Source organism: Marmota monax, unplaced genomic scaffold (genome assembly GCF_021218885.2).
Source record: "Marmota monax isolate L192 unplaced genomic scaffold, Marmota_monax_Labrador192_F-V1.1 WCK01_AAM20220418_F8-fsc00026, whole genome shotgun sequence".
In the NCBI taxonomy this organism is placed as follows: domain Eukaryota; kingdom Metazoa; phylum Chordata; class Mammalia; order Rodentia; family Sciuridae; genus Marmota; species Marmota monax.
The window spans coordinates 1,204,909-1,219,476 of NW_026693108.1; the positions used below are offsets into that span (position 1 = coordinate 1,204,909).

General features: G+C 45.4%; 1 protein-coding gene across 3 annotated transcripts in view; it reads left to right on the forward strand.

Annotated features, from left to right (window-relative positions):
* Tubgcp3 (tubulin gamma complex component 3) overlaps positions 1–14,568 on the forward strand; it is a 68,579-nt gene that overhangs the window by 36,335 nt on the left and 17,676 nt on the right. For 2 of the 3 annotated variants that reach the window (XM_058582718.1, XM_046454892.2), the window contains exons 12-17: positions 3,814–3,924; positions 4,255–4,369; positions 7,236–7,425; positions 9,225–9,360; positions 10,032–10,100; positions 13,772–13,907. In XM_058582718.1, the coding sequence (XP_058438701.1) occupies positions 3,814–3,924; positions 4,255–4,369; positions 7,236–7,425; positions 9,225–9,360; positions 10,032–10,100; positions 13,772–13,907 (757 nt within the window). The remainder of the gene's footprint in view (positions 1–3,813; positions 3,925–4,254; positions 4,370–7,235; positions 7,426–9,224; positions 9,361–10,031; positions 10,101–13,771; positions 13,908–14,568) is intronic. The other variant, XM_046454893.2, reaches the window with a different exon arrangement.

Sequence of the window (14,568 nt, forward strand, 5' to 3'; positions counted from 1 at the left end):
CTGTTCAGGTGAAGAGCAGGGAAATACAATTTATGCAATTAATCTAATCTGTTGAATGGCAGGCTACAGAGCATGCACAGCACAATGATTGGGTAACCCTGGAGATTATTCATGGTGGATTTTTAAATTTCCAGTGGAGATAATTTAAGTATATGTTAAGGTGACGATAGTCCACATTAGAGAACTGTTTATTTCTCAAAGCAGTTATGAGTTGTGTTTTAAATTAGAAAGGTAATGTAAATCAAAAAGTCTAAAATAGAAAGGTCCACGAATGCTTAGTCGTTCAAGTTGTGCTAAAGATGGGAAGTTTTAGCTGACCCAGTGGGGTGGCCCTGCTCTGCAGTCAGGGAAGCCCTGGTCTCGTCCTGCACCTGCGTGCAAAGGGCTGGCTGTGTGCTGCCGTGGCCGTCACACCTCTCCTACCAGGACCTTGGCATTGCTGGAGTTCCATCCCCGGGCTCTTCTCCCTTGGTGTTCCTGCCAGAGACAAAAAAGCCTTTGACCTAATTGCCTTGAGAAAATGATGTTATTAAGAAAAATACTGGAAAATGTGTTCAGTATTTGATGGAATTACTTCTTTAATTAAACAGTATTTTTTCCTGATTTAAAAATATTCCCAATTTTAAAAATCTGGGTTATATAAATAGAGATATAATAGATTATATAAATAGGTAAATGGAGGTAGTTAAAAATTCATTAGTAATCTCATGTACAAATATTTAGGAATATGCCATTTTGTGTACCATATCACAATTCATGTTTTATAACTTGTTATTTTTTTCCTTGTAGTAAATACTGTTATTTTATGCCAGTAAACATTATTTTTTCATACCACGGCTGCTTAGAATGATCTCTGAAATTCCTGAACAGTATACCAAACTGTATTGTGACATGTGCATTTTTTCCCCGGGACAAAGGTCTGTACTTTTCCTCAGATTCTTGGAAGGCCAGTGATAGTTAAGAACAAACTGTTTTAAATCACTACATGATAGCTTTTTGTAATTCCTTTATGTTTTGTTTTCAGTTGTGTTTAGACATTTAGTGCCGTACTGAACAGTGATATATCCTGACCAAGAATACTTTATTTAAGTAATATAAGGATAATATTTTATTCAGAATTCATTCTTCTATTTTCATAGATGAAACTGGCTTATAATATTAAGTTTTGACACTCTTTGTAAGGTGTGCTAGCGTCAGGCTAATGTCATGAAGTAAACTCAGGCATTCTGTATATTTTCTGTGGTCTCGAACATTTTCAGAGCATAAGAATGGTGGTTTTTAGCCAGGTGTGGTGGCACATGCCTGTAATCCCAGCAGCTTGAGAGGCTGAGACAGGAGGATCATGAGTTCAAAGCCAGCCTCAGTGACCTAGCACAAGGCCCTAACCAATCCAGCGAGACCCTGTCCTGTCCCTAAATAAAATATATCAAAAGGAGTTGGATGTGGCCCAGTGCCTCTGGGTTTAATCCCTGGTACCAAAAAAAAAAAAAAGAAAAGCCACCTTTTTTTTTTTTTTTTTTTTAAAAAGTTAAGCAGGCCCTGGACCTTGCTCACAGCATCTTAACATTTCCAATTTCTTCTAATGATGTTGCCCTTTTGGGGTCTCCTCTCTTTTCTTGGTTTACTTTTGGCCCTTGCATTTTGTTAGAAGATCATTGCTCTATAATTGCTGATATTCCTTGGATCCATTTTGTGCCTGTGGACTCACTGTCCAGTCGGGGGGTGTCATTCACAGGGCACTTTGGGATGGGTAGGCACTTGTGTGTTTCTGCCTGTGTGGGGTTTCTGGTCTGACACCGTGGAGCTGCTGTGTGTGGTTCAGCCGGTGCTGGGTCTCAGTCCTCTGGGTCCTGTGGCACACCACCACGGGTGCTGAGGTCGTGGTCCTGACTTCTCTCTTAGAGCAGAGTGGGCTCGTGGGGAGGCAGCAGAATCTAGGTCCCAGGAGGAACCGAGGTGAGCCCAGAGGCCCTTCTGTGCCAGGAGGCCAGCAGGACTCCTAGAGCCCATCCAGTGTTAAGGACCAGGTGTGGTCCCGGAGGCTCCATGCTCCCAAGCATGGAGCACCAGTGGGAATAACAACCTATGGTTCAAACTCTAGGGGCAATGGATACTGCTTTCCCATGGTAATACTAAGCAAACTGCCCCCACCCCCGTGGCTGGTCAGAGAATCTTCAGGTGCCCCTCACGTCTCTTGCTGTAGGCACACGGCATCCTTTCTTATCTGTTGATGCAGTTCTGATAATGCTTCCCCGTGCAGCAGGTCCAGCAGTAAAGAATCATGGCACGCAGCGGGAAGCAGATCCCTGCAACATCTTGTCAGTTCAGAGTCCAAGGTTGAACATGGCACAAAGACTGAAGTCACATGGTGGAGAATATTCCTATAATCTGGAAATGGGAAGATCTCAGGGAGACAGGAAGCCTAGAAGCTCTAGAGGAAGGCAGGTGTTTAGCTCACAGGAAAATAGAACACAAATGTAACCAGTTGCAAACAGTTAACTTAGGAAAACTAGATTTGCAGGGTGTAGTAGCACGTGCCTGTAATTCCAGCAGCTCGGGAGGCTGAGGCAGGAGGATCGAAAGTTCAAAGCCAGCCTCAGCAAAAGTAAGGTGCTAAGCAACTCAGGGAGACCCTGTCTCTAAATAAAATACAAAATAGGGATGGGATGGGGCTCAGTGGTTGAGGTGGTTGAGTGCCCTGGAGTTTAATCCCTGGTATAAAAAAGAGAAAAGAAGAACTAAGTTTGTGTCATGTAGTAATTTACAGCAGAATGTTATTGATAAGGGAAGGCAAAACCAGTAGAAAGGTGGGTTAAGGACACAAAAAGACAGTTCTAAGGAGGAAAAAAAGAAAGTAATGAAATTATGAAAATATGTTAAACTTCATTTGCAGTCAAATAACAGGACAATAATAATGTCACCTAAAGCACACAAGATGCAGAATGTCGGGCATGCTATTGGCAGGGGGGGGCAGTAGACGGCTACTGGGAAAGGAAGTCTGGTACTGTCCATGAGAATTAGGCTACTTCGACTCAGCACTTCTGCTTTTAGAAAACTCTTCTATAGAAACCAAGGCACAGGTGCTGGGCATGTGGCTGAAGGTGGAAGTATTCTCACTGTGGTGGTAGCTAAGCTGGACGTGATAGCAGTGGAACTTCCCCTCAGTGCTTGGAGTTCTTCCTGATGTCAGCCCTCTGGGTGGCTGGAGTGGGTGGGTGGGGGCGGGGAAAGTGGGCTGTGACTTAAATGGGAGGGAGAGGAGATCTTGGTCCTTTCCCAGTGCCACCTGGCTGGCTGCTGATGGCCATTGCACGTGTGCTTGTGTGTGTGGGAGGGCCTGCCTGCAGGTGATGGTGTGAACTCTGGTGCTCTTTTGTGAGCAGAGCATGTGGGTTCAGACACCTGTGCCCCACAGTGCAGCCCTGTGAAGTGGAGATGGTAAGCTGGTACTGGCTGAGCAGAACAGAAGTTCGGGCTATTGCCAGGTAGTAGAGCTTCGTGCAGACAGGGAAGCCGGTTCCAGGTTGCGGGCAGGGGCCTCCTTGATACTCAAAATGAGGTTCCTGATTCTCCAAGAAGTAGTCTAACTTGTTTTTTTTATGCTCTTATTTGGGAAACATGTAATTCAACTTGGATTTTTGTCTAAAATTCTTTATAAAACTAATTTTATTGGGTAAATGGGTAAGATTCCCTGTTATCTGGAGAATTTGCCTATAGAATAATTTTCTAGAATAACTTATTATTTGATGCTGCTTTTAGTTCAGTTTTTGCAATAATATCACTTTTTGATACTCATTGAACCTTTGCTTTCAGTTTTTTGTAGCATCAGATCCAACAGTTAAAACAGACCGACTGTGGCATGACAAATATACTTTGAGGAAATCGATGATTCCTTCATTTATGACAATGGATCAATCTAGGAAGGTGGGGAAGAAGAAATTTTTGTGACTTCGATGTTTTATTGCAATATATACTTGGATTATGTAACAAAACTAGTTTTCAGTTAAGTAAAATTGTTTTTTGCATGTTAGGATTGTTAGTATCTTAGAAGTACATGTTAATTGAATGCATCACTATGTCAATGTGTGTGTTAATGTATTGGCTTTGAGTTCCTAGAAGTTACTTGATAGTAGATCTGATGTTCTTGTTATGTAGTTTTTGATCAATCAACAATTTGTAACTTGTGACTATTTGTAGTATTTGATGATAATTTAAATTTCATTTAAAGGTAATCTTAGGATATTTTCCTTTTAGGTCCTTTTGATAGGAAAATCAATAAATTTCTTGCACCAAGTTTGTCATGACCAGACTCCTACCACAAAGATGATAGCTGTGACCAAGTCTGCAGAGCCACCGCAGGATGGTATGAGTATGTTGGTGGTGATGATTGGTGGTGGTGGTGGTGGTGATGTCATTGATGTGATGTGGGGTTGGGGATAATGATGATGGTGGTAATAGGGGTAAAGGTAATGTATTGATGGTGGGGATGATGATATGGTGGTGGTGGTGTGAGGACAGGGATGATGATGGTGGGTGTGGTGGTAATGGGGATGGTAGCGGTGGTGAAGGTACTGATGAGAATGGTGGTGGTGAGGATGGTGGTGATGAGGGTGATAATGGTGATGGGGATGGTGGTAGTGGTGGTGGTGATAATGGTGGTGATGGCGACAGGGTGTGGTGACAGTGAAGGTGATGGTGGTGAGGATGGTGGTGATGAGGGTGATAATGGTGATGGGGATGGTAGTGGTGGTGGTGATAATGGTGACAGGGTGTGGTGATGATGGTGACAGTGAAGGTGGTGGCAGTGAGGGTGGTGACAGTGAGGGTGGGGGTGATCATGTGGTGATGGTGATGGTTATTTATTGCTTAAGATGTTCTTTGTTCTATAGGATTTAGAGATTATGTGGATGACTAACATACTGTTGACCACAGTTTAGATATATATGTGGGCGAGTGTGTGCACGTTTGTGCGTATAATATCTGTATGAATGTTAATTCCCTTTTTTACACAGAGTTAAATAGTAGGTATTGGACTAGGGTGTGACTTTTTTATTCTGCTTAGTAATTTGTGTTACTCTTTCCCTAATGGTAAAGTGACAGGTGCCAAAATAAGAAAACAGGGTGAAATGTAACTAATGGTAGCCCTGCTTTGGGACTCAAATGCTAGTTCAGAAACCAGCAGGGATTTGGCAATCTGTTGTATTCAAAATGCTGTGCTAAATTTGTCCCTCCATTTCAAGTGTGATGATTTCCCCTCATTCGTCTGCCATTCCTCACTTCCATTTTACCCACTCGCTGCCTGCCCAGCTTTAGTAGTTTCATGGTATTGTGTGTGTGCCTAACTTGTTTTTATAGCTTTCCTGTCCTGGCTCTATCTGCTGTTCCTATCGTCATCTCAGATGGCTCACAGTTTCCTTTGTATTGACAATGGGATACCAAGTAACCCTAGGAGAAGATCGGGCTGGCTGTGGAAGTTTGGGAAGCACCTGCCTTGTTACGACAGCCAAGGGCAAGGCTGATGCCCTGGCCAGAGTGCCCAGGGGGTGGGGTGGGGCAAATGTCAGGCCCTCAGAGCTGGGTGTCTCACCCACAGTGAATTTGGACACAGTTTTGTGGTCCCTCAGGTTAACTCCTGGATAGAGAGGTGCCATTCAGTGCAGATTTTGGGAAATGCCTATGATTAAAAGGTAGAAGAAAGAAGAGCCAGGATGGCAATTGTGTTGGAGCCGTGGCCTTTCCATAGTGCCTAGAGGACCACCTGCAGGAGGGGCATGGGTAGCACCTGGGAGGGACAGTGTCTCCACAGGCCTGGTTTGGCTGCCTCCGCTGCTGCCGTCACTGTGTGCTGCTGGTGTTACTGCCGCCTCTGCTGCTGCTGTAAGGCCACTGCAGCTGCCCCTGCTGCACCTCTGCAGCTGCCATTCTGCACTGTGGCTGTGGCTGTGCTGCTTTTTCACGGTGGCCTGGATTCCTGCTGCCCCTTCAGACTGTGTCATAGCTAGTGTCTGTGGAAAGCCAGCTTCTGCTGCTCAGTTTATAGCATAGTGGAAAGATAGGGCACAAGTCCCCAGAGACTGCCAACAGTACACATGTGGGATATGTCAGATTCATATTCACCTGTGAAAAAATTTCCAGATTATCCAAGTGCCACTAAAGAATAAAGAGGAATTTGAGAAGCTGGACACAGGAGTGCTGGGACTTGAGGAGCCTGGGTCTCAGTTTTCTGACAGGCGCCCTGGGGGAAGATTGGTTAGTGTTCTGTTGTGTGTACTAGAATGAGAAATGCCTGTGAGTCAAACAGCAGTGTGCTGAAGGCCTCCTGGGCTACAGAGTCTGCCCTTTTAAAACTGCATAGATGAACAGAAACATCACCTCTGCCCTTAGCGTGAGGACCGTGGGAGCTGGTGGCCTGCTCCTGTGCCTGTGGGCCCAGCAGACCTCACTCTGCCGTCATCTGTGGCCCTCTTCACCGGGTCCTGGTTTCCTACTCTAGGGGGTCACTGGAGTGAGCAGTACCAGACTCACCCACGGGTGTGGGGAAGCACAGAGAATCATGGAGTCTTCTGATACTCTAACTCAGCAGTGGAAGGAGACTGAAACTGGGAATGAAAGGCCTCGCCTCTCTTATTCCTGCTTGACCTTGAACATGTACTTCATCTTTTCTCAGGCTAGGTCTTTGCTTAGCTTTGGGGTGGTTTTCTAGCCCGAGGGTACTGTGGTTTCTTAATGAAACTGAATGTTCACGCTGGAGCTGCAGGATGTAATTAGCCTCATAAATTAGCCTGAGGTGTGTCTGTGGTCTCCACATTCTTGTCCTTTGGAAGTACTTTCTCCCTGTTAGGAGCTAGGCTCTGTGGGCTACAGTCTGGTCCTCTCCCTGGGAAGTCTCCAGTGGGTTCCTGTGGCACTGTGATGTGGCTGCATGACGCACACATGTTCACACGGGGCTCTGCTCCAGGACCACTTATTTTCTGGGTGACTATAGAGCTTTAGTCAGACTTCACATGGCAGTGTGGAAAGTGACCTCTGGAGTTAGGAGCAGTGCCGTGTCAGTTCCTATTGTTGGTCCCGCAGTTGAGGTCGGCGAGTGCCCTCAGCTGTCTGGGTGCTGGTTTGCTTTCTTTGACTGCAACTCTATGGTGGGGTCGGCCTGCCTTCCGCACATTTGTGCCACTGCTGTACTGTTCCGATACATATCACACATGTATGTGTGCTTCTCCCTTTGTCCTCTACAGCTGCAGATTTATTCACAGATTTAGAAAATGCATTTCAAGGGAAGATCGATGCTGCTTATTTCGAGACCAGCAAATATCTACTGGATGTTCTCAACAAAAAGTACAGCCTGCTGGACCACATGCAGGCCATGAGGCGGTACTTGCTTCTTGGACAAGGAGACTTTATAAGGCACTTAATGGATTTGCTAAAGTAAGAAGTAAACTGCTCAAGTGTTCTAAGTAGGCAGTACTTGCAATGTGAAAGAGTCTGATACTTCTGGTGTGGAAGAATCAGTGGTATCAGAGGGAAAGCTTGAATTGTTATGGGGCACACGCCTATCAGAATCTACACAGATGAAATGGTGTCATTTCACCGGCCAGGGTCCTTTGGGTTTGCTCTGGTGATCTGTAGGCCATCAGCCTGTGCGACGTGCTGTTCCTAAGAATCTGTGTCATTACGAGCACTGTGGCTGTGTCAGCACCCTGAGTGTGAGAAGTCAGGCAGAATCATAGTTAACTCTGGCTTCAGTGTGAAATTAACCTGAAAATGTATAATTTACACTGAACTTTGTATTCGTATTTTCAGCTATCATTGTTTTGTGTGAAGAGCAAAACCTTCCATTTGGCTCCTTTGGCCCTCCTCCGCCATCCCTCTGGAGTCCCATGCTGGTTCTCTCCTCCCTCCCTAGAGACAGAGACATCTGTACCTAAGAGGACACAGACCCCAGGGGTGCAGTCCAGCGCTCTTGGGCAGAGCTGGCCATGCACACGCTGAGTGTTGTCACAGCATAAGCCCAGTGGTTTTCACTCAGACGTTTGTGAGAATGGATACTTCTTATTTGGGGGCAGGGTGTGGAGTTCTCTTTAGGACATTTAAAAAAAAAGATGAATGTCCCCCTTATGACACAAAACAATAAGTTACTTTTAAATCCTAGCTGTCCCCATCAGATCTGCGGTAGTCTTGGGCCATGGTTGAACTTTATTTATTGTTTATTTAAGGGGGCACATCAAAGGCAGGGATAAGGTTTCAAGGGCGGAGTCTTGCGGTCAGCAGATTGATTGACGTCTTGGCATGTGACACCCATTTGAGGTGCAGTGTGGGATCTTTGGCAGAGCTTGAGGGGGGAAGTTCACCCGCATTAGGTAGTCACTCCTTGTCGGGGTGCCACCAGGAGTTCTCCATGCCAGACTGATCCTTTCTCGAGGCTACTATGCACAGCAGTCCACACACAGCCACAGGTGGCTTGTGACTCTTGTCTGCCCTTGAAACCTTATACCTGCCTTTGATTTGCCCCCTTAAATAAACCACCGGAGTCATTTTGTCTTTTGTCTAGTTCTAAAACCCATGTGGACTAGCTCTATCAGGGACTTCACTTTCTGTAAATATATTTCTGAGTATCTGTGCTTTGTTATTTACCGATTATTTGGAAATTTAAGTTTTAGGGTGGCTTGGATTATCCTAGGCAGGGGTCCTTCTCAGAGCTTGGCTTTAGGTGTCTGGTGTCTCTGGGGAGTGGCCAGGTGATGCCCAGTGTTGGCCCATGTTTCTCAGGCACCCTAAGGCCTGGTATTTAGAGATTGCAGCCACCAGCAGCTGGCAGTACTGTTGCTGATGGCGGGTGTTTCTGAGCCCCTTGGAATTGCCTCATCCTCGTTTCTAGTAGGCTTGATTTCAAGGAAGCCCTCTCCTGCCATTGAGTGTCTGTAGGAAAGGAGTCATCTGTGCTACTCATAAGCCAGTCTTAAGTTTGAAAACTTTGCTAACATTTAAGTACTTTCAATTTCAGCCAAATGAAGATTAATATTTTGGGAATTTTAAATAAATGTTTTAGTCTTTAAAATAGTTGGCAAATCCTATTTGCAATTTATGTCTTGTAGCTCTTGTTACTATACTGTATTGGTCCCATTTATCTTTTCAGTTTTTGCAATTAGAATTTTACTTGTAAGGTACTTAGGGGTTCCTTCAAAGTCCAAGTAACATTTTCTTTAATTTTTACACAACATATTAAGACCGGAACTTGTCCGTCCAGCAACAACTTTGTATCAACATAACTTGACTGGAATCCTTGAAACTGCTGTGAGAGCCACCAATGCACAGTTTGACAGTCCTGAGATCCTCAGAAGGCTGGACGTGAGGCTGCTGGAGGTGAGCAGCGTGAGTGTGCCGTGCGTCTTCGTGGGTGTGTCCACGTTGGTGAAGGCCCGGCTCCTCTAGGCTCTCCAGGGAACGGCGCCGCCTGTTTCCTGGGGCCTTGACTCCACTTGAGCCTTGATACTGGTGATTACAGGCAAGTCACCTCCCCTGCAAGCCATGCCACCTGGGGAGGGGTGATTCACAGGGCTGGTGGGCCCAGAACAGACGGCACATCATGGACACTTGGTGATGGCGACTGTTCTGCATCAGGTTGGCTTTCAGCATAGGTGGGAGGGAGGAAGTGGCTCTGGCTGGGGCCTGGGTATAAACACAAGCGCGTGTTCGCTGAATGTTGATGAGAATCATGATACGACTCCATTGGTTTTCTTAAAGTACACTTTTTGAGATCTGGAACCTGTCATGGGCCCATGGGCTTTGAATGTACCCTCAGTGTTCATTCCTAACCACCTGTAGAGCAGCTGTGGCGTGCCTTGCCCTCACCTCAATGTTGAGGACGCAGAGGCTGACGTCATCCGCTCCCTGCTCTCTAACAAGAGCCTTGTTACAGAGGGGGCCGGTCAGTGCTATCTCTTGAAGCCTGGGCAGTTCTGCAGCAGGTGCCCTGAGTCTTTCAGTTGTCTGAAAATAACAGATGATAAACCGATGTCTGTTTCTGCTGATAGGTCTCTCCGGGTGACACTGGCTGGGACGTCTTCAGCCTGGATTACCACGTTGATGGACCCATTGCAACTGTGAGTTCATTCTGTGTGCTTGTCTAACAGTCAGCCTGTTTTGAATGCTAAACATTTTATTGTTTAAAATTGGCTTTTTTCTCCGTGAACATGATCCAAGTGATTGTGACGTGTAGGATATGTGCCCATTGAATGAATGAATAATACTTAGGCCAAAATCGTGTGTTAAATCATTAGTAATGAGTGCTGAAATGCTGTATTATTTTAAGATTCCTTAAAAATATCATCCCTTCTATCATAGATTTCAGCAAGTACTTAATAAATGGATTGTTCATTTTGTTCCATTATTCTTAGATTGTAGCAACTAATTTAGAATAATTTGAAAGGAACTATAAAGTATATTTTAGGGGAATTGTATTTTTACTACTTAGATAAAGTTTGATATGGAGTATTCATTTAAACTGATGAGAAAATAGCTGTGCTATTGTTCATAGTGCTTTTACCACATGTGAAGCGCCCTTTCTTTTTAGTTATCCGATCGTAAATGGTTGGCCAGGAGAGTTGTCATCTTAGTTTCTGCAATTAAAATGCCTCTTTCTGGTGCTCATTTTTCTTTATTCAGGCTTGAATAAATCCTCCTTGACCATGATATCTCTTTAAACTTAGTTCAGTCATTTTTATAGCTGAAATATTGAAGAAGGACACTGCATTTCTTTTATTTATTGGGACAAATATTTTGCTGAGAAGTAACAGAGTTAGACTCTAAGCCTTCTGTGGTAGTTCCTGTAGAGCCGGACTCTATGGCTTGTCCCCTCCTCTCCTGGGGTGAATCACACTGCCCATGAGGATAATGTCTCTGAAGCTGCACCAGACTGGGCAGACTTGGCACCAACCACTTGTGTGTTGCTGGCCGTGAGCTGGGACTACCGGCATAGGTGCCTTACTTCTGCCTCGCCTGTCTGTCCTTCGCCAGAGGAAGCTGCCTTGGCTTGAACACCCTTAAGTTCACTCTTTTGTCATGTGCAGTTAGGTTTTTTCCTTTGACTTACATCCTAAACATGCTTGATATTTTAACACTGTAAGTGAGAGACTGTCATAGTATCTGCTTTGTGGGCTCATGTACGTTTCCTGCCATTTTCATAGCCTACAACAGGCTCCACAGTGGGGCGGGGGTGGGGTTCCGTGGTAGAGTGCTTTGTCCAACCCGCATGAGGGGCCAGGATACCCTAGGAAGGGAAATTGCGTTTTCACAAGCTCCAGGTGCCTTCGCAAATCGGCAACCCGAACACAGTTTAGATAAGTGATGCCTTAGCTGTTTGTAACATTGCACGTCTTACATGGAGTGTGCTGTGCACTCACAAGTGTGATGGCATGTTGTTAAAATCAGAGGTTTTCAAGCTCTAGCAGAAGGACAGAAGAAAAGCACGTTATGCCATAGTGTCATTTAAAATGCATCTAGGACATTCCTGTGACAAACAAGTGTCGATTTGTAGGCTAGCCAGTGGTGGTCACGGCAGCAGCCTGGACTGCCCGATGGAGAAAGGGGAAGGGAGGGTCCTATCGGTGGCAGCCCTGCCAGGGACCCAGTGTGCGGATGCCCTCCTGCTCGTCTGGCCTTTGCCATGTGGTAGCATGTTTTCAGCTAAATTGCCATGACTGTAGCCATATTGGACTGCTGTAAGTATTCAACTGTTATTAGAAACTGAAATAATGTTTATCAGAGTAAACTGTATGCAGTTATGTTATGTATAAAGGTTACTAGGAAACATATTAAAAATAGTCTTTAGAGTCAAGATTTTGAAGAGAATCGTTTTCTGTTAAACTCACATATTATTCTATTTATTTTCTGTTCTCAATTCAAGTTGGCATTTTTATACAGAATTTAATTATACATATGTCTGGTAATAATCATGAAATTATATCTAATAACAGCAATTTGGAAATTTTTGGATAGATTTTATTTGGGAAAGTAATTTATGAAATTCAAGATTCAAGTTACTTTCCCCCTAAATTAGCCAAATATAGTTCACTAAACATGTAATAAAATACTCTGGCTCCCCTTATTTTGAATGAACCCTAAGCTCTTTGTGTGACGTTGGGTTTTATTTCATCTGGGAACTCAGAGTGCCCCGTGGCTGAGGGGTTGGTGGTGAGGCAGGGGCAGTGAGGGCCTGGTTCGGCCTCAGTGCTGCCTTCTCAAGTTTCAGAGCTTTTTTACTATTTATCTGAAATCGATTCTGTAAGAGGAGGTGAACTGAAAGGCAGTGTGACAGTAGAACTACAGTGTTGTGGTGCTTTCTTCATGTAAATTCAGTGCAATGTGAGCACCTTTTTTTTAGTTAATATCCCAAAGAAGTGGTGATTAAATTGCATTTTAAAAATGCAGTTTAAAATGTGTTAAAGGAATGATATGTTGTGCTTCATTTGTGTACGGTGTGTCCAGATGCATTCTATTGACATGTATAACTAATTAGAACAAATTAAAAAAACCCTAAAAAGTGTTAAAGGGCCCTTGCCCTACAGTATGTATTTATATGGTGAAGAATCCTTCATTTACCACAATACTTAATCCAGTCACCTTAATTTCTGTAATTGCAAGACTGTTGATAGCATGGGAAGCACTTCGAAGCAGATGGTCTGGTTTTGGAGTACTTTCAGTGCAAGTTTAGTCACCTCTGCTCCAGCGCTTGGTCCTCCATCAGTGTGGGCTCCTGCCAGGTACTGGCACAGAGATGCATACGGGAGAATAAATAGGTAGTCCTTAGTCACATACTAAAACTAAGGACATCCAGCAGTATGTTCTAGGTGTCTGAGGAAGAGGGACATGGGCGCCTCGGGGGAAACGACGTGTACCTTTGTCCTGGAGGATGGGTAGAGCTTGGGCAGGTGAGATGGGTAGAATAGGGCCACATACGTCACATTTAGATAAAGAAGAGGAGGTGGACAAAGCCAGGTCCAGGGATGCAGGAGCTGCCTTCAGAGCGAAGGCTGGCCTTGTCCCAGTGGCAGAAGTGGCCTGCCGAGCCGGCCATGTCCAAGTGTCTGTGGTGCAGGGTGGACACTGAGGCAGGCCACACTTCCTCTGCCCTTCCTCTGATGGAGGTGGACATGTGCTCCACTGCAGCACTCATGTTTCTATCAGAAATATGTGGCTGTGGTCTGCAGAAGACCCTGTGCCACAAGTGCATAGCTCATCCTTGGTCTAAGAAGTGACTCGTGGGTTGAGTCACTGAGGGGCTGCAGGGAAGGCCTTGTATGGTCCCCACCAGGGGCTGGTGGTGTTAATTCAGTGCTTGAGAAGCCACATTTGTGGGCATCAAATGGGGTATTCAAGTGATGAGTAGATCCATGAAGATGGCTGAGGGACCCTTCAGAGTGGGGATTCCGCTAGGCCTCCCTTCCACCTTGGAGCTGCTGTTAGGTCCCTCCAGGAGCTGGGAGTCATAGCTAAGCATCCACACTTAGGAGCCATGTCACCTTGAGCCCCAGTTTTCCCTGCTGCAGGGTGGGCCTAAAAACGCCTGCCTTCTGCTGTTGGGCTGGGCCTGGCCTGTGAATCACCAGTGTCATGGCGGTTGTGGTGCTTTCCTTGAAATGCACTGATTCAGTGACTTGCGCATCTCCTGGAGTTTGCTGGCATTGACTGAGTGTTTGTTGGCTTTTCGAGGCTGGGACCTAGGTTGGTTGCAGTCTGCAGCGAGTGCCGTGACCCTGTCTCCGCTGTCCCCCAGGTGTTCACACGAGAGTGCATGAGCCACTACCTGAGAGCGTTCAACTTCCTCTGGAGGGCCAAGCGCATGGAGTACATCCTCACCGACATCCGGAAGGGACACATGTGCAACGCCAAGCTCCTGAGGAGCATGCCGGGTAGGCCCTGTGGGGTGGCCGTGTGGGCATGTGCCTGCCCCCAGCCGCACTGGCTGGTTTCTAGCGACTCCCTGGAAACGGAAGTCTATCTGAAGTAGTCCAGCTGGAGGGAGCCACTGTTGTCTTCTGTAGTGTTTAGTGAAAGGGCTTGCTCGTAACATGAGTTATCTGGACATCGGTACAAGTGAGCAAAGTGAGTCATACTGTTACTTTTTCAGATCATAAAAAATATATTTTTAAAAAATCACATTTGTTTTTCACTGGTTGTCAACTGTTACCTAGTTAAACACTTTAACTATATTGGTAGGCAATTTTGTGGGGGGTTGGGGTGGCATTGAACCCACTCTGCCACTGAGCCACATCCCTAGCTCTTTAATTTTTTATTTTGAGACAGACTCTTATTAAGTTGCTGAGGCTGGTCTGGAACTTTAAATGCTCCTGACTCAGTCTCCCAAGTAGCTGGGATCACATGTGTGCTCCACTGTGCCGAAACAGTGGCGGTTTTAAGGAAGGAAAGCCATTTAACAAGTCATTGACTCATTTAAAATTCACTTAGTGTCTTATTTATGTTCTCTTGTGGAATTTATTTAGTGCATTATTTTTCCATAAACCAGGACATGGAAACGTTTACAGTAAAAATGTGAGGCGTCAGTCACGTTGT